The 26,404-nt window shown below is 32.1% G+C and overlaps 4 protein-coding genes across 4 annotated transcripts; 3 read left to right on the top strand and 1 right to left on the bottom strand.

Moving 5' to 3' along the window:
- Window positions 1–351: 351 nt before the first annotated feature.
- TTN1 (ARM repeat superfamily protein) lies at window positions 352–11,775 on the bottom strand. Its single transcript, XM_028080931.2, has 17 exons — window positions 11,442–11,775; window positions 10,813–11,360; window positions 10,352–10,454; window positions 9,774–9,950; window positions 8,976–9,161; window positions 7,783–7,899; window positions 7,508–7,612; window positions 6,679–6,849; window positions 6,371–6,586; window positions 5,587–5,785; window positions 4,656–4,861; window positions 4,314–4,538; window positions 3,659–4,234; window positions 3,309–3,578; window positions 2,499–2,543; window positions 1,155–1,340; window positions 352–826 (listed from the first exon to the last, which is right to left on the bottom strand). The coding sequence occupies exons 1-17, from the start codon at window positions 11,622–11,624 to the stop codon at window positions 536–538; spliced, it is 3,804 nt and encodes a 1,267-aa protein (XP_027936732.1). The 5' UTR covers window positions 11,625–11,775; the 3' UTR covers window positions 352–535.
- A 3,166-nt stretch (window positions 11,776–14,941) lies between these two features.
- Window positions 14,942–17,219, top strand: LOC114190717 (uncharacterized). Its single transcript, XM_028079699.2, has 2 exons — window positions 14,942–15,662; window positions 16,683–17,219. Exons 1-2 carry the CDS (start codon window positions 15,116–15,118, stop codon window positions 16,859–16,861), a joined length of 726 nt encoding a protein of 241 aa, XP_027935500.1. The 5' UTR covers window positions 14,942–15,115; the 3' UTR covers window positions 16,862–17,219.
- Window positions 17,220–18,458: 1,239 nt separating this feature from the next.
- LOC114190718 (ferredoxin, root R-B1-like) lies at window positions 18,459–20,873 on the top strand. Its single transcript, XM_028079700.2, has 2 exons — window positions 18,459–18,678; window positions 20,170–20,873. Exon 2 carries the CDS (start codon window positions 20,178–20,180, stop codon window positions 20,643–20,645), a length of 468 nt encoding a protein of 155 aa, XP_027935501.1. The 5' UTR covers window positions 18,459–18,678; window positions 20,170–20,177; the 3' UTR covers window positions 20,646–20,873.
- A 3,670-nt stretch (window positions 20,874–24,543) lies between these two features.
- Window positions 24,544–25,998, top strand: LOC114192147 (replication protein A 14 kDa subunit B-like). Its single transcript, XM_028081768.2, has 3 exons — window positions 24,544–24,713; window positions 25,125–25,383; window positions 25,660–25,998. Exons 2-3 carry the CDS (start codon window positions 25,128–25,130, stop codon window positions 25,722–25,724), a joined length of 321 nt encoding a protein of 106 aa, XP_027937569.1. The 5' UTR covers window positions 24,544–24,713; window positions 25,125–25,127; the 3' UTR covers window positions 25,725–25,998.
- Window positions 25,999–26,404: the final 406 nt, after the last annotated feature.

Here is a 26,404-nt window from a genome sequence, read left to right as displayed (position 1 = left end):
TTTTTTATCTATCATATTCATCTAAATTTTTACACTTCACCCATCTAAATTTTATCTTTCACCTTTCTATCCTTTAAAATACATAACATCACAATTTCCTCTCTATCTCCACAGATATCTTCATTAACTTTCCTTCAAATACATCTTTGTAAACAAACCAAGTCTCTGTTTTTCTCAATTTTTTTGTATGAATTTTTTTTTTTTTTTTACAAGTTTGAGGAATTCACCCTAGCATCGCAACCCTAAGTAAGTACTATTTTCAACTTTCCTTAATATAGCTTTTGGCAGTAGAAAATGTGAAAGACTTTCAAACCCTCATTCAACGAGGGATAAAACGTAGTGCCTAGGATGTGAGTGACTTTGGGACCCAGTGAAACACCACCAGGACTCTTTATAACTGTTGTTTAATTAGCATGGTTACAAAGTGCCTTTCTAGCATTGATGTAAAGATGGAAAAGTCAGCATGTGAAAATTTCATATCCACTATAGCAAGTTACATTATACAACAGCAAGCCTGGTATAGGACCAACAAGAATTAAAACCCAGATGACTCAACTAATGAGGAATATGATGCATTTTCATCCAAGTTTGTAGGCTTCTTACTACCAGTTTTCCTTGATGTGCCATCACTATTATTGCCGAGAGGCCTCACCTCCAGACCAACAATCTCGTACAATTTTAATCTATGTTGTTTAGCTAAATCCACCTCACCATCCCAGCAAGTCTCAGAAATAATTTCAAGTGCTTTATCAATCTCGTCTTCACCCACAAGATTTCCATTTTCCAAGAGGACAAGGTAGAGCTGTTCAGCTGAAGCTTTTCGAATCTGATTATCATACACAGAAATATAGTTTGAGAAGCCACAAAGAAAGCAACATAAGTAACATGACCCACTTATTCAAGATTTAAAAAAAGAAGAAGAAGGAATTACTCTTTCAATTTTCAAGAAACACACTGAATCACTTAATTTGAAAAAGAAAAATAATCATCATAATTTTTAAATATATGTAGTTACTTTTTTATATATAAAACAAACACAAACAAACAATCTCTGAATTGTGAAAAAATAAACTTCTGATTTGCATGGGATTGCAGTTAGGCGAAAACAAAATGCCTAGTCGTGAATCTCGTACTGGTGAATATCCAGGAATCACCTTAGGGTAGCGATGACCAAGAAAATCAAGAAGTTGAGCAAAGGCCTTCTTATTGATAGGTTCCTGCACTGAAGCTATGTAACCAAGTATTGCAATACCAGCATACAACTTAGAGAAGTCTTTTGATCCCTTCAATTCAATTGACAGACAATCCAAAACAGCAGCACAAAAAGTTGCAGTGTGAGCCTGAAAATGCAAATTATTTATCCAGATGTTCTCAGCAAGCATTTGAAAAATTAAATTCAATAAATGGAAGTATAGAACAAGAGCATCCCATATCACATTTTCATAAATTAAAAACATGCACTATGACCAGTTTTCACTCTATTGCAATCCTATTCTTTTCTTATTTATTCTCTGAAATTCTTAATCTAATTTTAGCTCGCATGATGTTGTGTTATTAAATTATTTTACTTCTTGATCGTCCCAGTTGTTTAAGCACGTTACCTATTACATATCATACTAGTTAGAAGTATAAGAAATATCTAATTATATTATCTTTTAGAATATTTTAGAGTATCTTTAACTATCTCTTCAGATTTATTCTTCCTTTATATTTTGATTTATTTCCTTATCTAATTAGGATCTTCATAATTATAGGAATATCTTATTAGAATATAATTTACAGGCATATCATATCATGTATTTATTGTCATCAGCTTTATATAAAGTGGACTTCGCAGTGCCGTCCATATACACAGTTTTCAACATCTCTTCCATCTATTTTTTTCCCTTTCAATAATGCCCGTAACTCCTCGACCTAAGAAAATTACAGTTATCCAATCAATGTCTAAGTTACTAAAATTTTAGATATTTTCCTGTCATGATAAATCAAAGAACATAAAATAAACTTTTGTAAAGGTTGCCACCACTATAAACGAAAGTAAAACCATCATATTTCATAAAAACCAATGGAGGATGCACATATAACCTTAATATGAGGTGGCTGAGTCATGTATTTATTTTTTTCTTAGAGGCACTGTTTTCCGACATTTCAACATTATGCAAAGTATATTGCTTTTAGTGCACAAACAACCAACAAGTTTTACACAGGTTAAATAAGTAATTGAGAGAGGTTAAATGAACAAATTAAGCAGCCATTTTGGGTGCATGATGAAGCTTTAATGCATCTTAGAGACTTTGCAGAAAGTTTCCTTCTCATATTAGCCATTATTCTTTTTTTCTTTCAATATTTTTCATTAAATTTAAAGGATGACCACAACTAAATATAAAGGAATACTTGATCACCAAACCAATCCAGAAATATAAAATATATATAAAAGGAGTATTAGAGAACCTACTCACAAGGGATATGAAATATAAAGAATAGAAAGGCACACTAACCTCCATATTAAAGAATATTTTTTTGCTGAACAGAATCTCAATGGTCTGGAGTGCAGAATAAGAGCGTCAGTATATTAGAGATTCATGGATAAGCTTATAAAAGAAGAATTAATGAGTTCACCAGTATAAACACGAGTATTATATATGAAACAAAAAGAAAGCATGCTGAACGTTTTATGAAATCATTTCAGAATTCAGTTTAGGTAGGGCAAGCAGTTAGTTCAGTTCAGCCAGTTGGCATGTGACAGTTGGCTATGACTGTTTCGGTTCCTTGTAGAGCAAGCTACTTAAAGCTCTATAATCTTTGTTGAGACAAGATTCTAAAAGCAATGAGAAATAAATAAATTCTTGATTCAATTCTCTCCTTTCTATTCTCTACGAACTCTAACAACAAGTACTACACCTAGCTTGTTACAATAAATAAATATGAACTTGAAACCTAATTAAAATGAAGATACAGAAACACTCCTTCTCTTTCAGGTTTTCTCTCTTCACACCCTCTTTTATACATTTCTATATGGAATTGATACTTAACTATCAGAGTCCTTCCTCTGTAAAATAAAAGAATCCATGTTCAGCCTGGAGCTGACTGCTAGTCTTGCAATGCTAATATGCCTGTGGTTGCAACTTTGTCACATAATGGGCTGTTGATATTGAGCTTCGAGACAGCACTTTGTTCACATTCAGAATTTTTGTTTTCTCCAAGAGAAAAAATGATATGTATATATAAATAAAAAAATAATAAAATTGCTTGAAACTTCAATTTCACAAGAGCAAGAATAATGAAGTATTGTTTAAGAAATTTAGTACCTTTAAAGTGGGTACAATAACTCTGTCACTTTTCTTGAATTGTTGGAGAACCCACAGGATATCAGCTGATAGCATGTAAACCCTAGATGTTCTTGTATTTGGATCTTCAGATCCAACCCCTTCTAGATACTCTAACAGGGCCAAGAGTGATGCCCTCTTCAAAGAATCTTGCAACCCACCAACAGATATAACCAAACCTGATAGCACATCTCTGCTATAACAACCAAATTGAAGTAACTGTATGAAGCGTGGGTAAGAATAGGAAGGAACCTGCAACAAAACAGTAGTCTTTCAATAGAAAAATTCTATGCAACCAACCCTGAACTGGTTAAAGATCTACTTAAACTTACAGCCCATTGTGCATCTGCCTCCTTGGGAATGATTTCTTCTAACTTTTCTCGGAAAGGTATATAGGGAATATATATCATCTGGTTGTACAGAATTCTGTAGAGAACATTTGCTGCTGCTTCTCTCAGCTTATCCATCTTCTCCACAGCTTGCTTACAAATACCTCCAACTAAATTTATAGCAAGATTTTCATCAAATAAAGAAAGCTCTCGATTGTTCTTAAGCATGACATCAGTCAAAGGATGTGCCGTAGCTTCATTTTCATTTGTAACTAATCTTTTAGACAGACAAATCGACTTGTCTATCTTACAGAGCATGTATGTACATTTTTCCAGGCCATCTAGTGCAGCCTCACGAACCCAAGAGCCTACATCACCTCTGTTATCAACAGAATAGTCATCAAGAGCTTTAAATAAACTCGTCATCACCTCATTCTTTATCAATATAAAGAGAGAAAAATCATCTTCGACAAAAGAGGTGGCAGTATCTTCTCTTCCATCAATTAATGTTTCACACACTAATGTGAGCCCTTTGACAGCATTTACTCGTGCTTCAGCGTCTCTATCTTCAGGATTTTCCTGCACATGATAAAACATTGTTTAACACAATAATTGAACCTAAGATGGTGTAATACATAGCATTTGCAACATGAAGCACCTCAATTTTACACGAGCCACAAAGCTTCAAAAGCACATTTCTCCATTGACTGGCTAATAACTTATATGGCAAAACCCCTAATGCCAAAGCAGATCCTCTCCTTACAGCTACGTTTGGATCAGCTAACATACTGAGGTACTTTGCTGTCACATCATTTGTACCTTTGTTATCTGAAGCATGCATGTATGAACAGATGAAGTGTTTCAGACCTTTAACAGCAGCATTCTGAACATCAAATGATGATATTACTCGTCAATATATAATGCCCAATTAGCATAAGCTGACAATAGTAAACAAAAGATAAAATGGTAACACAAATTGCTTCTATCCAAGGGATAGAACCTGTATCTGAGAATTAGGATGTCTCAAATTCTCGTTGAGAGTATCAAGTAAGCTTCTCTTTATCTTCTCTGATAACACTACTTTATATATGGAGATGCACTCAATAAATCGAGAAACAGCCGCACGCATTATCTCTCCTCCCTTTCCACGATAAAGCCGTGCTTTCTCAATGGCAGGAACAACACCAGAAAGACTTTTCTGTTTATCTGACAATGACAATTTAAAAAATGTGACAGTTCAGTTGGCATCATCAATATTTTGAAACTAATTACCTTCATTAAAGAAAGGTTTAACCAAATGATAAATAGTTGGCAAGAAAAACTAACCCAAACTTAGCATATATCTAACCTCAACCACAACCACATATCTAATCCCCCAGTCAAAGACTTTTATCCATTTTATTATCATGTTAAGGAATGAACTAAAATAGTTCTGGCTATTTAATTTGAAGGCTTCTTCCTTAAAATATTTTGTTTGAAATAATTGATATTCTCCTTAAGTCTCATATAAGAAAAAAGAAAATTGTGTAACAAATTGTGTGTCTTGGTAGTCATAATAATTTAAAATTCAGAAGGAAAATCAGCACATTTACAAATGAGAGTATAAAGTTGAGAGAGAAAGAGGGGAAAGAGGAAGGAAGTGCATCTGATACTTAGTCACTATCTGAACAGTTAAGTCACTTAAGACTGGGGCTCCAAGTGTTTATCTAATTTGAAAATCATCCCTTCAATTTCTAAAAACAAGTTTAAATTATGGACCAAACATACAAATGTGTGTAATAAAAAAATATATCACCATAAGGAAGATAACAATTCAATATCGATAGCCCCCATTTCTATTTTGATTCTTTGGCTTTGATAGAAGAAAACTCTTTTACTTCCATTACTAAACAGGCAGCAACAAAATCAAAAAGTCACAAGAAAGTATCAACCTGAAGGAAGAGCAAAATTGCATTGGTGTAAAGCTAAAACGAGTTCTCCTGTTGCCAACGTTGCACCATGGCGCATGCATAAATCAGATGAAAGAGTGCAAGGAATTAACTTTTCCAAGACAGTGCTTGCAAAATACTGAGGGTCATATTTTACAAGAGATGAGAGGGCCTCTGCAGCAAGTTCTCGCAAGCTTTTATCCTGAAGGTGTAATTTTCAAATAACTTCTCTCAAAATAAATTAAGAAACAGGAAGCAACCTATAAATTGTTGATACATGCCAAAATATGAACAAATCTACGCCAATAAATATACAGTGACAAGGAATAAGAAATAAGAAATTAAATATAATCGGAATTAATGGTTAGACCATCCTCTTAACTCTTTAGTCATACCTATGGAATAACAAATGTGTGCATAAGGCATGACTCCTTTTCATCCCCTTTGCATTGTTTTGAAGAAAAAGTTTACCGAAAAATAAAACTAGAAAGAAAATATCCTAATGTATACTCCTGAATAGAAGAAACTTCGTCAAATATCATAATATTAACCAAAAAACATACATACACTGAAAATACATATGTCATCTCTCGTCTATTAGTGATCCCTAACAATTTTATTCTATTCAGCATCCAGAAATCAGGCTACAGTGATGTATGTATGGCCTTCAATTAGAAGGTAAACCAAAAATCCATATCACAATTGCATTCAGGGTCAACGTAGGAGCAGAAGAATAGGCAGCTCAAGGATAGAGAGAGAGAGAGAGAGAGATTTAATCAGAACATACCCAGTGACAAATTTTTCTGTCCAGCAGGTCATCCACAAACGGAAAAAGATATCCTTCATACTGAGCAATGGAAACAGCAACATGAAGATAAGAATTTACTCGTGAAGAAAGTGAGAAATAGTCAGCAGTATTCACTATGTCAATTCCATGTGGATAATTCCCTTGTCTTCCAACATTCTCTTGAAATGCAGCTGCCGCCGCTCTTCTGCAGTTAACCTAAGTATCACAGGTTAGTCAGTCATTCTTTCCCCCTGAAGTGAATATTCTAAAACAAATGTCAAGAGATGGACGTAAAAAGATATAAGGACCTCACGGTCATAGCATGCAACTGTTAGGAGGTGTGGGGCAAACTCTTCTAAGATGTTCCTCATATCTGTATGATAATACGCACGTCCAAACGCCCAACATACATAAGCAGCAGCATCACGTACATGAGAACCAACACTGTGTGGACCTCTACGAACATCATAATGTAGTGCCTAATAAACAAGTCTTATACTTAATACCACTGCTATATAGTAATGTATCTCTCAAATAAGGGCTCAACTCGAGTCTTATTCAGAAATAAAATTAAATAAAAAGTTTGGAACAGAGGCAAGAAGATCAACTACAAGATGCAAAACTATAAAGTACCGACCATAAAATGTATTGCCAAGGAAGCTTAAGCTTTATATGCATTATAAAATAAGAATAAGAATAGTGAACATTTAAGGGAACAATTGCCCTTTTTTATTTCCAAGGTCAAGTCCTTTTTTATCTTCCCCTTTCTTCTACAGCATTTCCCTCATTTTTTTTTCCTAATCATAAACATGTGTTGAATTGAACACGTGCCTATAAAATTCGGTTCAATTATATAGTTTATTTCCTATTAAGGAATTTATTTAAGCTGTTTATGTTCAGAATGTTAGGTTGTCATGGTTCTGTTTTTTAATTTCAAGTAGTGTTGTTATGGCCATAAAATAAGGAATTGCAATCTGGTATACATTATGCTCTTTATATTTAGTTACTACCCCACTTTTTAAGCCGCCAATATAATAAAACATCGTCTAAGAAACAGCTGTAAACAGCCAAGATAGTTTGTTGTCACAAAATCTACAGCCAGAAACCTATGCATACAATCTATCCATTATAAACCACCTTCACAATAACAGGAACAACTTTGGGAAGACTAGCCGGTAAGAGCAAGCCTCTACGAGCAAGTTCAGCCAAAGCTAAGCAGCCTCCATGCCATGAACCATCACCCTGAAACAAGGATTACACGTGAGCAATAACATTGGTGCCAGACAAATAAATAGTTAACACAGTAAACCTCTAATACAGAAACTATATATATTTAAACCTAGGAGAATGAAAATTTAACTAGTAAATTCCAGTTCTCGAGAACATAAATAAACATATGCTTAGCATCACACCTCGCCGGGAGAAAACAGCTCCAAAACAGACAATAAAACCTCTTGAGAAAGAGATGATGTCAGATGTGAACTTATGCGCCCAATACCTTTTGCTGCAGACCAGCGGACAACAGTGTCCTACAATCCAATGCCAGCATAATCTGTTCATTGAAGTGATAAAAGCACTTGGAGGGATAATTCAATGAAGAAAACATGATCAGCTTAATTACTTAGCACTTTGTGAATTCTTTTGATGTTTAAACGAGAGTATATATCCATCATGGGACAATTGTACAGCCCGCAACATATATTGGGTAATGGCATGTCCTTTTTATCACCATAATTGACAATTCACTTATTTTCCCTTCCCTTGCAGATATTTTTTAACATGAAAAAAAAAAATGCACGACAAGTATACCAATATAGTCCACATCAATTTTCAGACTCAAGTCCTTAAATGAAATGAGCTAAAAGCTTAAGCTTTTAAACAAGATATCAATTGTGGTTGCTACAACCTCCAATTCTAGTACTATCTCAAGTGGAAGCCAATAGGGTTTTTGACATGGATGAAGTACATGCTCAGAACTATTTGTAATTGTAAAGTGTTATTCATATGGCACTAGTACTATATCAAAGAACCACTCATTCTAAGAGATTATACTGTTGAGCAACAGCCCTAAAATTATATTGATAAAGCAACACTGTTTACTCTACAACTAAGATTATAGTATACAGCGTAAATCACACAATACACGTTTCAGGATCTATAGAAACCAGTATAAATACAGTAGCCATCAGTGATATAAAGCACTACAATTGAGGAAAAACCCAGGACCAGTATTTTAAGTCATTTTAAGCCATTTTCGTAACTCAAACACAGACAACCGACTCATATCAAATAATGTTAGAGCTCTTCCATATTCAACAGCATTCATCCAGTTCTATTTGTAGGATCAGTTACTTCATAAAATAGGCACAATATTAGAATAATTAAACATCTCGTACAAATTCATGAGACATCAACAATCTTGATTTTAACAATTTTTGAAATAACAATTTCATGAAAGACGTTAATTCAACCATTATTTCAGATGCATCGGCAGCAGCATACATTAGACATAATATCTTATTTTTCATCACCAGAACCGAGCAATGTAGTATAAAGGTGAAAAACAAAATTCACTACAAAAAAAATCTCACCCTTTTAGACATACCATATCCCTCAAACCAGATAACAACAACTCAATAATCTCTTCAACATTTTCTGGAACATCCATATCCTCATCTTCCTCCCTGTCTGACATTCCATTTGGATTGGAATAACTTTCGTTCACACCCAAATTAGACTGATCAACTCTATTTGATGTACTCAAAGAGACATTTAGTTTGGCAACTCTTCCCTGCATGATAGGCATATAGTCATTAGATACAAAAAATGGTGACAAAAATGATGCTTCTAGAATTGTCTATGATGCCCAGCTAAAAATAGCGATAACACCTAGATATTTGTAACCCAATACTCATGAAAAATGTACAAATATATGTCCCTGATAGAGTTAGCATAGATGAAGGGGCCAAAGAACTTAAACTAAGTTTCAATTTAACTCTTAGCGGTTACCACAACTCCGTTGACTTGGGTATGTAACATAATAAAAATTAATTCATGAAAAGAAGCCAAATTTTCTGGCGGAAAAATTATTCAAATTATCTAGTATGATACCATAGCCAAAGTGCCTAAGGAACCATTAAGTTCAACTCTTCATATTTCCATTATCAATAATGGCTCTAATTTCATCCCTTTCCTGACTTGCATGATGAGCATTTTTTGTTGTATCAGCATACCATGCATGTCTGAATAATGCATCTAACCATAAATTATTAATTACTGTGGCTTTGTATTCCACCAGTTAAAAGTATAAATAAACAAATGTTCACAAGTGAACAGAAGCAAAGGTGTCATCAAACATTTAAGAAACGAGATCCTATAAAACTTGGATCAGAGAAAAGCTAACCATATATCGCCATGAGGGCAAACGATGAGGAAGAGCAGTAAGCCCAATTCGTTGGGTTAACTTCATCAGATACTTGCGGAGCAAAGGACTTCGAGTTGCATCTGAAGACTTGTACAACATTGAACTGTCATTCCAAACAACAGGACTTGCATCAAGCAAGAGATTTCGACTACCTGCCTACTCAAAGATTTATATTATAACAATTAGAAACATTAAAAGGTAACAAAGAAGAAGAAGAAGAAGAAAAGATAATAGATACTCAAAGTCCGAATATGGAATTGATCCAGTCTGTACTGAAGATGATATACAAATACTAACTTAAAAGTCCTATTTATACTAATACTCAATAGTCCTATTAAATAAGCGAACATAACATGTGTAAGAATAGGTAAGCTTCCAACAAGATAAGATTCCTAAATTTAACCTAACACAATTAACCACAACTGGACAAACTATCCCAGACTATTATGCACCCTTCTCTCCCTCAAATAATTTGTAGAAATCCTTACACAAATGATAGATGAAAACATTTTCATTTGAGGGCCTAAACAAAACAAGGCAAAAAAAAAAAAACAAACCTTGAAAATAGCAGCCAGTGCTTCAACGACACCAAGTAACTGAAAATGATGGAGTAAATCTTCAGTTACAGAGGACATGACCGTATGTGTCCACTCAACAAAGCTGAAGCAATTAGATAAGTCAGATTAAAAATATGATTATTGGTAAAACAAGAGGTTTATACGACACAAATGTGAGCATGCACACAACCCCAAACATGTCTGTAGTGATAACACATAATGTCGTGAACTAACAAATCTCAAATCTATACATTTTCAAGAGATCAAACAAAACCATTCATTATATTTGTAAACACAATAAAAAAAAAGGAGTTAATTGATGATTTGAAATAAACTTTAACTAACACGAAAATCATCTTTACACAAACAACACCACAACATGAGACAACACAAATATATTAGGCAACCGGAGAGAAAACTTAACTAACACTAAACAAGCTAAAAAACATGCTGAAACAAACCTCGTAAAGGCTTTCGGCATATCAGGACGGGTAAGTAGCCTCGAGAGAACTAGACCAGCCATAGTTCGCATAGGTCCAGCAGTTGAAAGGTAATCCTTACAAAACCCTATAATTCTCAACACAAGAGGACTGAGCTCAAACTCAGTTAAACTGTCATCATTGGCAATACTGGTGTCAACAGTGGAAATGTCAAAAGGAACCAACACAAGTATATAAAGCCACAACAACGTCACGCATTTAGCTTCCATTTCTCCCGTGCTTTCCTGCCTCAACGATGTCACCGAATTTGTGCTGTGACACTTCTCCAGCAGAGACACGGCGAGTTCGAGATCGGAAACTTGATGCGGAAAGAATTTAATTACAGATTTGTAGCCACAAACCGTGACTAACGAATATACAATTATGCATATAGGTTTAATTATTTCGAGAATTTCATCTGAAGCTGTCCCGAGCTCAAGTGTTCTTGAACGAATAATGTTCATCAGAGGAGAAACTATGGTTTCGAGGTAGGGTTCCAGAAGTTGACCTTGCTCCTGGTACTTGTCTAGCTGCAAATAAAAGATAACTGTTCTTCAATAACAAAAATTGATAAACGGATGAAGATAATCGCCATGAACAAAGAAGAGTACAATGGATCTGATTCTGCGGACGGAGGAAGGGTCGGAGACGCGAGCATTGGAAACGATGTCGTCGAGGAGCGACTTGACGATGTTCCATTCTTGGAGAAAGTACTTTTGGAGCACGCTCTCTTTGGAATCCAACTCGTCCTCTTCTTGATTCATCGTCACCACCGTCTCTTGATTCGCTTCCATCACCTTTGAGGTCGGTGAAGTTTTGGCGGGATCTTCAAATCTTCAACGGAAGTTTCCAAGACAGAAGCAACACTACTCGTCGGAGTGCTGAGTTCGAGTTTGATTTTAAGTAAAGGAGGTGATCATGGGCCGGGTCTGGACTCTTCACCGCCGTATCGTTTTCTTACAAATTTTGATATTTCTAATTTTTATATCAACACAATATAATAAATACTTTATTATTTGGACGATAATATTTTAACTTATTTTTTTTAATCTACAACTTTAATCATTATTAAATTATCATATCATATTATTAAAAAAAATTAAAATAAATAATCTAATAATAATTAATTTTTTTTTTTTACTATTTATAAGTTTTGTTTTACTTTATGCTGATATTATTGAATTCTGTTTGAATTTTTTTTAAGAATTCTAAAATATTATTAACTGTGTAAGTTTATGTTTATGTTAGTCACGTAGATATTTACAAATATTTTATTGGTAATAAATGTAAAATTACTTAATGGTTTTTTGGTATATTTTACGGTAAAAGTAACAATTCAGTTCTTAAAACATTTTCTTTAGTTTTATTTTTCTGAAATTTTAATTTTTTTTTATTAATATAGAATAAGTACATTTTTTATTGGAAAAATATTGTATCTCTCACGACCTCACCTAATAATCTCTCAATCCTTAGAAGTTGAGATTTATTGTGTTTGTTCATAGGAATTTACTCTTTAAGAAGATGGAAAAATATGGATGAACCTTATTTGTTTGCAAATATCAGAATTTATTTGTGCGGGTGAATTTGAGGAAAAATATATTCTCATCTTTGCATGATAAAGAAATGAGAAGGAAAAGACAACTCATTTACCTAAATACTATTTAATTTTTTAAAATTCTAATTTAATTAACAAATATGCCTTTACTTGATATTAATAATAATAATAATAATAATAATGGTAATATTAAGAATAATAATAACAATGATAATAATAACATTAATAATATAATAATATTATTAAACCTAATAATAGTAATAATACTAAAACTAATAATAATTATTTTATTTTATACTGATTTTAACCATTGGTAAAACTATAATCTAACAATTTTATCTATCGAAATATTATTTTACATATATTACATCCATCAAATCATTCACAAATTTTCACAAACTTTACCTTCACTTTCACCTCTTCATCCCTTCAAACAAACAACCACAACCCCACTTTATTCTTTACATCTTCTTAAATCCATTCACTCACCCTCCCTCAACTCCATATTTGAAAGCAAACACACATTTAAGGTGGTGGTTTATAAATACTTCTTCCTTCTTCCACCCTCTGATACATATTTTACGAAGCATACACTCAAAAACGGACAATACTTCGATGTTTTGTGATTAATAATGATTCTGTCATCGGACTTGAGATCGGAACATTGATAATCACCGTGAAACTGATAATCAAACCATTGTTCCCTTAAGCCCTCCATTGCGGATGATCCATCGTTCTCCTTGAACCTCCATGGGGATGATCCATCATTTCCCTTAAACCTCAATTGAGACTTGTGTTCCTACCACATCAAATAGTCTCGTATAGCTTTGAAGCCTATGTGTATGGCAGTTTAAATACTCCTTCCATAAAACTTGATGGGTAACATAAATCTTGTTTTTTAAAATTAAAAAATATTTTTTCCTATTCTTTTTATTTAAACAATGTTATATCTTTATATTAATTTTTGAACTTAACGCACTTTGTTTGGTAACTCATGAACTATTTTTTTTATTAACAAAATATTTATATGTTTATAATGAAGCACTCGGAGTTCTGCAATCCATATACATAAAATAAGTGCAAAAATTGAATGATAAAGTCTCACATTACAAATCTCACTCTACAGTATATAGATGAGACTATAATTGTTCTTATAAAAAAAGGATAATGATATTTTAACAAACTTTTAACCCACCTCTCTAATCATTCTTCAGTTATTTATTTTGATTTTTTTAGTGGTGTGATGTGATAATTTAAGAGTGATTAGAATGATGGGTTAAAAGTTGGTCAATGTATCAGTATCCATTAAAAAATTCTTATACATAACTTTTTATGGACCAAATAAGTATAAAGTGTGTTAAAGATCCTCATGTATCAATCACTTTCGGACACCTTATTCTAATGCATTATTGTATTTAAAGAAATTTAACATATTGTTATTAGTATACAAATTTACAAGACGAAGATCTTTTAAGATATTTGTCTCTATCCACATTTTTGTTTTCATCAATAAATTGTTTCTTATGATTGTAAGTTTATTTTATTGTGTAATAGAAGTTACAAAAGTTTGATAAAAAATTTTATACTTTATATAGTATAGAATTACCATTACAGGTTATAAATTAGTTGTTCGAATATTTTAAACACAGCATTGAAGATGAGTTGACTCATCCCAATAAATAATATAGAAAGAATAAAAGATTGATTACAAAAATGGTGTGCTACTATTATCTTGAAAAAAGAAAATTAGAATGTCATTGGGAGGATTATATAACATGTTTAAGAGAAAAAATGTAACATATTTTTTTACCCAACATTTATATGGTTGTTATGGACAATATATTTATTCTCTTAAATATGTAGATTTTAAAGCAATATTATATTTTTCAATCTGTTTAATAAGTGCTAGCTTTTCACAATAGTTTATGAATTGAATACACTATTTTTGAAAATTATGTTGGTGATCTAAATATCTTTATTGCATTTGAAAAAGTTCAGATTACAGTTATAAATATACTCGTAAAAACATGTAGGTAAATATTATATATATATATATATTATAAGTAAAATTGTAATTTAATCTATCGTAATAAAATTTAAGCTTAATTCGTATCCTCGTAACATAAAAATATGCAAATCATTTTTGTAAATACAATAAGAAAAAATAAATTTATTTTACCATAACAATAATCCTTTTAAAAGCGCCATCATTTATTGAAGTGCGTGAAATAGAATAACAAATACAAAATCTATACTTTGTTCATTGGTGGACTTCTCAATACAAAACCCAAAACCACACAACAATACGAAACCCTGAAAAAAAAATCAATTAAAACATTAACAGAAGAAAATATGTGTTACCTTAATCTCAAAAATCGAAACCAAACAAAATGTAGCACAGGATCAAGATTGCACCAACGTAAAATTGAAACGAAGCCCAACGACATGGAAGATAACGTCCGACAATATTTTGCCATATCCCAAATTAAGGTTTTCTATCACAAGAATGCCAACTCAAATAAAATTAAAGAAAAGTGAAATTTTTAGTTAAAGATGAAAAGGAAAAAAAATTACAAACAGCTTTTCAGTTCTCCCTTGTGCTAAAAGCGCCGAAAATGACAGAGCGAAGCACTTCCTCGCATCCTCCACAGTTCTAGGGTTCACTCTTTCTTCCGCTGGATCACGAGTTTCTGAAAACCGTTTTTCTCGATCCATAATCACAAGAACAAAATGGGTGTGGGAATATCATTTCTCATAGCGCTGAAAGCAACAACGCTCTTCCTATTCTTCGCGTACCTGAAGAATCTCGGTTTCACTCTCTTCTCCCTACCTTTTCTCTACGCTTCGCTCATCTCATTCTTGGTCTCAATCGCCTCTCACCCTTCCATCGATCTTCCCATGCTTCTCGGAAAAACCACCGACGGAAGTTTCCCTCTTTTTTCACTGATAATTTTCGGCCCTTACATCTACTTCGTTCGCGTTTTCTCTATGCTCCGAAGACTTCGAAGCGGAGAACCTCCTTACACACAGGTTCACGACTATCTCTATGTCGGTGGCTGGCCATCCTCGCCTCACATGCTGCCACCTGGCGACCCTGCCATCATCGATTGCACGTGCGAGTTCCCGCGTGTCAAGGACTTCACTGTGGGGTTGCCCTATCGCTGCATTCCGACGTGGGACACGAGGTCGCCTCAACCTGCTGATATTGAATCTGCTGTTAAATGGGCCTCTCGACAGAGAGACCTCAACAGGCCCATTTTCGTTCACTGTGCTTATGGTTAGTGAGCTTTATTAGCTTCTTGCTCTTAAGATTGTTCTTCTATTTGTTCTATGCAACCATTTTAAGTAATTGGTTGGTGTTTCTCTTGTGTTAGCGTTTCTGCTTGTGTTTCGTGTGGTAGGTTTTGTAAATAGTTTATGCAAATTTTAACATTAAGACCCTGTTTGGATAACAATCTTTTCAATAAGAACTTATATTGAACATAGAAATATGAGATTTGAGAAATTTATCCAAATAAAACATACATGAAATGTGGCCTCTCAACTGATGGTTTTCTGTTCTTATAGACATTCATAGTTCAATTTGTATTCTGTAACTCAATGATCAATTATACGATGAATGACAGTTTATTCTGTCTTATGTTTGTTTTAATTGCTGTTGTCCAAACAAGGGTCTTGAATACATTAGACTTTTGAGAAAACCAATGATGTAGGTCATTTGCAATATTCTCTGTACTCTGAATGACTTATTGGAATTTAGAAAAGGGAAAGATAGAAGAAGCAGCGTTGGACAAAGAGTTAAACTGTGAGTAATGTAACCAATCAAAGGGGAAAAAAACACCTTTCCAATTCTGTAAGAGGTTGTAGATCTTTGAACCACAGCATCCCTAATGGAGAAAAATTGAGAACTGAGACAACCAGGAGAGGAAAGAATCTGATTACAACAATAATACGTATTTTTGATGTTGTATTCTATTACCAAGTTTAAATTTTTCAAGTTATGATAAGTTATCAAAGAGAAACTGTTTTTTTGCCGCTCATTAGTAGTAGCATTAACATATTCTTTTATGTGTCGCGTTTTAATGGTCATCCGTCCTTTTTAACTGGGTGTTTGTCACTTCGTGGTTGTTCTTCATTATTATGATCACTGCATCAGCTTGCAAATACGAGGATATTGTTTTAGTTAGGCATATTATTAGAACTGCAATTTTATCAACGAGGTAGATTATACATGTTGCCTTTATACTCATTTTAGAATATACGACCATCTTTAACATTTTTGTTTTTTGGTGTAAAGGTCATGGAAGAAGTGTAGCAGTTATGTGTGCACTGTTAGTAGCACTAGGCATCACAGAGGATTGGAAGACTGCTGAGAAACTGATCAAGCAAAAACGACCTTACATTCGAATGAATGCTCTCCATCGCAAGGCCCTTGAAGAATGGTCCAGACACAGATTGTCTGCGCCGAAGAAGTAGATTAGACATACATGAGCGTGGGTTCCTCCAGTTAATCTGATTCTTTTGATGATTTTATAGTATGATTGTTTTCCATACAGTTGCAAAACGAAGAAACACTGTAGAAACTTAGATTCTCCTCGTGCTCTTACTTAGCGTTTTTGTTTTCCAGTGAACCCAAAATCTAATTCATGGTTGCCTACTATTCTGTTATCAGCTTCTTCTGCTTCGGTCATGTTGAAGCTTATGCGTGGAATAGTGGGATTGCATACCATGAGAAGCTGTAACATCATTAATAGACATCATTTCATTGTGTAATGTCCATGAACGATGATTCCTAGTGTAGTTTTTGATAAATACAAGTTATGCCTTTTGTCAATTGTTTCGAGTCTAAGAACCATATCAAAACGAGGCATTAGTTTGAAAGTGATAAGTATAATTGCTTAATAGAGTTGGAATCGGATACAGCAAAATAGAACGAGACGAATGATTTTGTTAGTATCTTCTAAAGCTTTCTCCAATATTTTTTAGCTTATTCATTTAAACCTAAAAAGCATAACAATGTAAAACAAATATACTTTTCTTCTATTACTTCTTTTTTGTTAAAATATACGAAAACAAAGTATACAAGAGGATATACTAATTTGAGCTAATTTTCTATTATGTAAGAGGATAGTCCCGTATCTTTGTTTGGATGAATATTTTAAAAAGTTTGATATATTTATTTTTACAAAAATCATCTAAAATTTTAATTATATTATTTTTCAAAAATATTCTTCATCAGTGAATATTTCTGATAATGAACAGAGGAATACAGTAAAATAATTTTTGGAATATTTTCTCAAATAGAGAAATTGTGGGCTGTATTACTTAATACGCATTAATTAATTAGATGAATACAATTAAGAAAATAATTTTGAGAAATTTAATAACATTAATTTATTTCACTAAACTCATTGATTTCCATTAACTGATTAAAGAGGCCTACATTAATTAGCGATAAACTCATTGATTCCCATTGAATGATTAAGGAGATGTATATTTTTAGCAGTAGAGATTAAGGGCCTACTTTAGTTTTTTAAAATACTTTTATTAGATAGGAAAAAAATAGGTTCACTAAATTGAGAGAAAATAAACATGGTTAAATCTTATCCTAAACTTAGACAAATTTGTCCCTGGTTGGTTCCGATGTTTTTTGTGGGTCTAGTGCCCCGGCCCGGTTAAGTACAGTGAAATGTTTGGTTGTTTATCACCATCACCTGAGAAATGTAATAGACACAAAAAGAAGCATCTTTAAATATCAATTTTTCTCAGAGGTCACAATCATCTAAGTTTTATTCCGTTACTCCGCTGAAAATTAAGTTATGCTTAGCTAATTGTTCAATTCAATAGAGTTTACTTGGTTTATTTATTTATTTATAATATTTTTTAGTGCTATTAAGAGGTGTACTATTTTGACCTCAATTCCAAGGTTATGGTGGTCAAAAAATTATTGGGGCTTCTTTTAATTATTTTTATCTATTAACCATTATAATTAGGAGACTAATCTTCAATTCAAAGCTTAATCACACCTAAAACCCCACGACCCCACATGGGAATTCAATGAACTTAGGCCTTTTGCAAAGGTCACATGAAACATAGGCCACAAGTGGTCTTACCTTCCTGCGCCGACTTCAGATCTCTGACTCACCGAGCCATCAAAGGGTCACTTTCCCCATACCCACCCCCAAGCCACCGATTTTTTTGTCCATTCCACTGTCCTTAAATATAAAACTCTCTTTCTACCCTCATTTTCGTTCCCACTTCTTCAAAGTCACAATCTTTGTCATCTCTTCGCCGTAAGTCTCTCTCTCTCTCCCCCCCACTTTCTTTGGCTTCATTTTTTCAGTCTCTTTCTTGATTTTGGATTTGGGTTTAGCCTGTTATGCATACTGCTTGCATGCTCTTGCTTTTCTATGTTGGGTTTGCCTGTGATGAAGTTTCGTTTTATTGGGTGGTTTTTTTTTTTTTTTCTCATGCACAGATCTTTTGTTGTTTTCAATTGTTTGATCCACACCCCCTTTTCCATTTTCGTCGTTTTTTTAATTGTTGGACAAAATTTCAATATCTGTTTTCTGGGGAAAGAGGGGTTAAGATGGGGGTCATGATATGATGATAGGAGGAGAGAGCCTTTGTTGTGGAACCAAAAAAGTTGCGAGCTTTTTGGATGGTGTTCACTCTGGAGGAGATCTCCGAGTTTATGATTTCTGCATATTTTACAATTTCATCAACAATCCCTATTATCTTGAGATGCAGTATTTACAGCTGGAATTGACGACCAAAGCACCTTTTTTTATGAACTTTGATTTGGTTACTTGTAAATATTTACGATGAGAGATAGATTCACTACAAGACTGTGCTTATATAGTATTATCCTCGTCCTACAATTTCATAAACCTGTGTTGGAGGGTGGTGATATTTATTTTTCGTCGAACTTCACCAAGCACTGATTTTTTAGATGCAGCTGATTAGATTTTCATAATTTAGGCTTAATATATATACATGCAAGGTGTCTGGTAATAATTATTGTTCTGGCTTCGTTATTTAGAAGAAATTTCTGGACAATCTGAGTTACCCTGTATCCTAGAGTGGAGCAACACCAAAACCAATTTCTTGACCGTTTGAAAAAAACCAATCGTGTAGTTTTTTACTGTAAAATTAGTTCGAATATTGTCACCTTGACTAATGAGCAAGTTGCTTGTTAGTTCATGTAACAATAAACGAAGTTACAAGAGCATATCAGTTATGTTTTTTATGTGAACTTGAGTAATCAAGGTTTGTACTTGAGTGTGTTTAGTTGTTTTAATGACAAGTTGTCGAGTCTTTCACTATTTTTTAAGGATGTCCAACATTGACAGTTGAGTATTCTGATGTGCTGTGTTCTGTTTTTGGGTAAATTGTTTGGTGCTCACTGTGCTTGTACAGATTACTTTTTTTTGGATTTAATTTGAAAACATTTTTTCTATTTAACTTCTACAACAGCTATTGTTTACTTTACACATTACCTTCAGTGGTTTAACCCTTTTCAACCTATACATTTTCGTACTCCGAGCCATTAAAAGCAAAACTGAAGTTGAAATACTTAAAATGCTTTTACTTTGAGTAGTTAATTGAAAAGGGCTAAAGCATGGAGGGATTTTTTATAATTTATCCTTGATTCTTCTTCCATTTTTGTTCTAATGTTGAATATATGTTTGAAACGTGTTTTATGACTGTTGTGCTGGTCAATGAATACATTTTCTGAATAATGTTTCACACTGCTGTGTTCTTCTTCCTGTGTTTGGATACAGGTATAAACATGTCGGTTGTGAACATGTCCACCATGACACTTCCAAGAGCTTCCTTGTCTGGAGGATCTGTCCCTGCTAGGAAATCTTGTGCTCTTTTTAAGAGTCCATCATCTTTTAGTTCTGTGAAGAATGTGTCTAAAGTATTTGGATTGAAATCATCATCCTTTAGAGTGTCAGCAATGGCAGTATACAAAGTGAAACTGATTGGACCAAACGGTGAAGAGAATGAATTTGAAGCCCCTGATGACAGTTACATTCTGGATTCAGCTGAAGAGGCTGGATTGGAACTACCATACTCATGCAGAGCTGGAGCATGCTCTACTTGTGCTGGAAGACTGGATTCAGGTGCTGTGGATCAGTCAGATCAATCTTTTCTTGAAGAACAGCAGATAGAGAAAGGTTACCTTCTCACATGTGTCTCATACCCGACATCAGATTGTGTGATTTACACCCACAAGGAGGAAGATCTCTGCTAAACGATGATGTAGTGTCTTTTGTTTATCTCTTAATAAGGTTATGGTCGGTAGATTTATTGTGAAACTTCATTGGTGAGCAATTTTAGTTGTTCTAATTTGATGTAGAACTTTAATCCTTTAGTATGCAGCCATTGGATTGGTTAAGCCAATAATAAGGCCTTGTTTTATCTATATTTTCAAACTTTACTTCAAAATATGAGTTATAAAATTAAGAAGTTACTTTTGTTAGTTTTGCCAAGTTGTTTCTTCCATAAAAATTAGTTAATTTTGCAGTAGTTTTTTTTCCCAATAGATTTAAGTTTCACAAGCCTAGTTTGAATGTAGATCATGATGCCTTATAATATTTATTTTGTAGACCTTAACACAAGTATATATGGTGGTTCTTTTTCAAATATCTTAGCCTTTTGTGTTCTGATGTAAATGATTAAGACTATTTACACCTTATTTTTCCTCTTTACAATCACTTTTTTAACATTTTTAAAATATATCTCTTGCTTATCATCTTCATATGGTCACTTTTAACATATCTTAAGCAAAATTTTCTGTAAAATAACTATTTTCTAATTAGTTCTAGAAATTATTTTTCTTTCAGAGTAATTTTGTAATATAATATAAAAGACAGTGGACAGTAGGAGAGAAAATAAGAACAGTTTCTTTTTGCACCTCTCTTAAAAGAGTATTTTTTAATTAAACAATATAAATTTTTATTATTTAGAGAAAAAAATTTAAATGTATAATTTGGAAGCTAAAAACAATTTTTGAATTATAAAATTTGAAAATTAAATGGCTTCTAAATTATATAATTCAAAAAATAAATTTTTATTAACTCTTTAACTTTTGAGATTTTTAATTTTCAAATTATACAAATAAAAAATAAATAAAAACAGAAAAAAGAAGGCAAGAAGTGTTTGCATGTACCAAGTAGGGATGGCAACGGGGCGGGGACGGGTTTCGCTATCCCATACCCATCCCCGCATAAAAAATTCATCCCCATACCCAAACCCAACGGGTATCAAACTTTTTTCTCATCCCATCCCCACCGGGTAACGGGTATAATCTCGTACCCATATCCGTACCCGTGTTCTAACTACTTCAATATTAATTTTTATAAAAGAAAAAAAATTACGGTAAAGAAAACATAATATTATGAAATATTCAATATTAGGAGGATTTTCTTCGATGCCAAATACCTTAAAATAAATTATAATTGTTTACATTTTATATTAGAATACCAAATAAAATTTCATGTGAACCAAAACATTTGTTAAATTTGCAAACTACAACATTGATGAACTTAGTTGATAAAATTAAAAAATATTTCAAAAAAATATAAAAGGAAAACAAATATTTAAATTAAAATATATTTTAAATGTTTGTTTACTTCAATTTTTTAAATTCTAATGAATATCTTTTTTATACATTAATAAAAGTTATAATATATCACTTGATCAAAATGACACAAAGAATAAATAATAAACATAATAATAAAAGGAAAACAAATATTCAAATTAAAATATATTTTAAATGTTTGTTTACTTCAATTTTTTAAATTATAATGAATCTCTTTTTTATACACTAATAAAAGTTATAATACATCACTTGATCAAAATGACACAAAGAACAAATAATAAACATAATAATAAAATTTTGACATAGATTTTGTATCTTTTGAACTTCAATATATGTTGGATAGTGACAAAAAAATATTCATAGCAATTACATTAAATTTTTATATTGTAGTAAATAAAAGTTATTTATACAATTAAAGTGAAAAAAATTATAGTATGATTAATAGTGAGTTATAAAATAACAAATAATTAGATAGAATATATCGAAATATTATTCTACATGATGAAAATAAACAATAAATAAAAATATTAAAAGACTAACAAATGTGTGTTTTAGAAATAATTTGAGAGACTATCGAAAGAAATCGCACAAAGGAAATCAAATGTATAATTAAGGTATGATAAAATGAAAAATACCTTACAGAACTAATTATTAAATTATGTTTGAAGTGGTTAAAATTAAATAGAAATATCATTAGTGACCAAAAAATTTGTCATTAAATTACATATAAATTAGTAATTAAATTGGTCACTAAATCAAGTACAGATTCGATCATTGAATCGGTCACTAATTTAGTCATTGATTCAGACAATAAATCAACTACTACCACCAATGACGAAAAATAGTGACTGATATGGGTTACTGACTAAATCAGTCACCATTTCATGTTTTTCTTGTAGTGAATTATCATATACTATTTCTAAATATCATTATATATATATATATATATATATATATATATATAAAATTTTAACCACTTCAAACAGAATTTAAAGTGAAAAAATTACATTATGATTAATAATGAGTTATAAAATAAAAAATAATTAGATAGAATATATCGAAATATTATTCTACATGATGAAAATAAAAAAAATAAATAAAAATATTAAAAAACTAACAAATGTGTGTTTTAGAAATAATTTGAGAGACTATCGAAAAAAATCACACAAAGGAAATCAAATGTATAACTAAGGTATGATAAGACGAAAAATATCTTAGAGAATTAAGAAAACTTTTCAAATATTAACATATAATTAATGGTTGAAAAATAACGAAAATTATTTTAATGAAACAAAAGAGTTCTTCAAATTAAACAAAAATTAATAATAATAATAAGTAAAGAATTTTTTTTTATATTATCTTAAATTGAGAGTATAAACATTCTCATGTGAAAAAAAAATTTATAATAAATAAAAATATTAAAAAATAATATAAATATTCAAATGTGAGGCATAATTTTTTTTTAATTAACATACATCATTTTAACATAATTACATAAAGGTTATGATAAGATAAAAAATATATTGGAGATGAGAATGAGTTTCATGACAAATGAAATAATTAAAAGAAATAAAAAATAGAAAATATATATATATATATATATATATATATATATATATATATAGGGGTTACTTGATTAATTGTGAATATTTTAATAATTTAAACGAGAATGGAGATATGGCGGGGACGGGTATTATGGCGGGTATATGTACATCCCCATACCCAACTGAAAAAGTCGGGGATTCCCCATACCCATACCCATACCCAGTCAATGCGGGGATTCTCCGTCAAAACGGGGACGGATTCGGACAATACCCACGGGGACGGATTTATTTGCCATCTCTAGTACCAAGTTGAAGAAGCCCACTAACAAGGTTTTACATGGTGCTTAAATTTTCAACATTATTACCAAATTTATTCTTCTCCTATATACGTAAGATAATTAATGCACTTGAAAATATAGTAACATCTCTTCCTTTTATGTTGAAATAGAAATTAAATAAGTTCTACTTAAAAGAATAAATATAAGTTCAAATAGAATTAACTTCTTTTAAAAAATTTAATTCCATAACTTTATATAATTAAACTCTAAAAATTATTTAATCGTTGTATTCGTGAGTATATTTACCATGACAGCTGTTTTCATCCTGGCGATAAACAGACCAGTAAAGTACTGATATTTATTAGTTAATTGTATTCATTTGATTTTTATTTAAGGTTAAATATATTTTTAGTTATTAAATTTTGATAAAAAAATAAAATTCACTTTTATTTAAAATTTAAATATATTTTAATTTTAAAATTTTATAAATAAATGAATATGATTTTTTAATTTAATTTAATTCTTTTTTAAGTTTCAAATGCATTTTATATTAATATTTTATTCATTAATTTTTACTCTATTAAATATATTAAAAGAAACACCAAAATTTATTTATTAATAAAAAATAAATGAAAAATAGAAAGACGAAAAAAAAGAAAGAAAAAAAGAAATATAAGCATAATATAAATAAATAAATAAAAAGAAAGCGTGTTGTTGGGATCCGAAGGAGAAAGGGTAAAGTGAAATATAGTAGTTTCCCGCCAAACGAAGAAGCAATCGTTTAAGGTTCCCGCTCTGTTCCTTCTTACGCGCATTCTCCGTTTCAAATTCCAATTCTCAATCTCTCTGTCAAACTACTCAGCAAGCGCAAAGGGTTTCTTTCCAATAATTCAAAGGTTCATTCTTCCTTCTCTTATTCTACTCTGCTTCGTTTTTATTTTCATTCTGAAACAATCACTACAGCGTAATTCTGAATTATCCACCCATTCCGTTAATTTCATTCTTTTGAGTTTTTATATTTAGACTTTTATTCAATGGTTTGCATTAACTTTAGGGTTAGGCGATCCTCTACGGACAACACTTGTGTTAATTTTTTTGTGCACTCAACATGTTTGTGAAAATTCATCTTGGACTATAATCGCAGTTGTTCGTTATCTCTTCCATTGTTAAATGTATCTGTGCTGGGTCGAAAATGGGAATCAGTTTATTTTTTCGGAACATTCAATCATTATTGCCCTTTAAGAAAATAAAACATTTGTTTAAGCTTTGCCTTCAAAGCTTGATTTTATTTTTCCTTTTTGTTTCAGGCCATGGACACGTCAAATCCTGCTGTATTTGTGAATGCTCAGTTGATTCCCAACTTTATTGGGAAGAGAGTACGAACAGTGGTTCAGGTGAATCAATGTGGTGGTGGGGTTGCCACCACAAAATCCACTGATGACTCTCAATTAACAATAAAAGGGTTGCCACAAGTCCCCATTATGAATTTTATTGAGGTCATCGGTATTGCTGAAAGTAGCAACTCTATTGATGCCGAACTATGGACTGACTTTGGCAGCACATTTGGTACGAAGCTTTACAATTATAATTTTTCTTACATATGTCAATTGATATGTTCGTTTTTGTGTTATCAAAATAGGAAAGGATTCACTTGAAGTTAATATTTCCCCAAACATGTGTTTGTTCGAATTTAAAACCCAAATTAGATTTATTTGTCGATTGCTCTCTTCCTCTGGCGTTGGCGCAATAAAAGCTAAAATCAGGAACTGTTTAGCATTTCTAATTTTCTAGTGTTCTGTCCCTGCTCATTTATGTTGTTTTTTGATGTCGCACTCTCTGTAGATACCAACTCTTTCAATCAGTTGTGCCAACTAGCAAACGGTGAATTCAAAGGCCTGTTTCTCTAGGGACATCAAAGAATGTCGACTCAGCAACTGGATGACGTTTGAAGTTTTTGTTTTTCATGCTAAGGCATCCGTTTACATGTAAATCTAGGAATTATATTTGAGTTTATGGTATCCCCAGAATAGCCGAGCGCGCATGCTTGCTACAAACTATTACATGTTTTAAAATCTCCTTTAACTTATATATCGTGTTATATGCCTAGTTTGGCTTATGTCTGCAACTGTCTCCAGTGTCTTCAATTACACTCCTATGAAAAAGGTACTATTTTACCTTTCATTCATGTTTATTGTTATATTTTTTTAGTACTGTGTAGATTTACTCTAGTCCATAGATGTTTTACTTTCTTGAGTACGTATGTAGCTTACTTGCAGTAGTTTTGTTCACTATTTTAATAATTCAAGATTCAAAGCACGAAATTTTAGACCTCAACTCACCACACTGCAAAATGTATGGTAAGGTAAAGTTAGAGTATTGGTCATGGTTGGTGATTTTATTGGATGCATTATATAAACTTCCTTTTCTAGACAAAATTGCCTTCCAATCACTTAGTGTGTTTTAGAGAGTCTTTCATGAACAAACGTACCTACTTCAATTCTAGAAGGATATGAAAATGTCAAAATATCCTGACAGTTAGTAACTTGTTATCACATGATCAATTTCTTCTGTAGTTTTATCCCGAATC

This window comes from Vigna unguiculata, chromosome 7 (genome assembly GCF_037176805.1).
Source record: "Vigna unguiculata cultivar grain cowpea cultivar isolate G323 ecotype 2 chromosome 7, ASM3717680v1, whole genome shotgun sequence".
In the NCBI taxonomy this organism is placed as follows: domain Eukaryota; kingdom Viridiplantae; phylum Streptophyta; class Magnoliopsida; order Fabales; family Fabaceae; genus Vigna; species Vigna unguiculata.
The sequence above is the reverse complement of the archived record's forward strand: the minus strand, read 5'-3'. Positions and strand labels throughout refer to the sequence as shown.

Bases quoted from the DNA above. Each gene is read 5' to 3' on its own strand.
- LOC114190717 (XM_028079699.2), top strand. From the start codon at position 15,116: ATGGGTGTGGGAATATCATTTCTCATAGCGCTGAAAGCAACAACGCTC. The intron at 15,663-16,682 runs GTTAGTGAGCTT...TTTGGTGTAAAG, and splicing joins TTTCGTTCACTGTGCTTATG to GTCATGGAAGAAGTGTAGCA.
- TTN1 (XM_028080931.2), bottom strand. From the start codon at position 11,624: ATGGAAGCGAATCAAGAGACGGTGGTGACGATGAATCAAGAAGAGGAC. The intron at 10,455-10,812 runs GTTTGTTTCAGC...TAATTGCTTCAG, and splicing joins ATGCCGAAAGCCTTTACGAG to CTTTGTTGAGTGGACACATA. The intron at 9,162-9,773 runs GTTAGCTTTTCT...CCTATCATGCAG, and splicing joins TGCCCTCATGGCGATATATG to GGAAGAGTTGCCAAACTAAA.
- LOC114190718 (XM_028079700.2), top strand. From the start codon at position 20,178: ATGTCGGTTGTGAACATGTCCACCATGACACTTCCAAGAGCTTCCTTG.
- LOC114192147 (XM_028081768.2), top strand. From the start codon at position 25,128: ATGGACACGTCAAATCCTGCTGTATTTGTGAATGCTCAGTTGATTCCC. The intron at 25,384-25,659 runs GTACGAAGCTTT...CACTCTCTGTAG, and splicing joins TGACTTTGGCAGCACATTTG to ATACCAACTCTTTCAATCAG.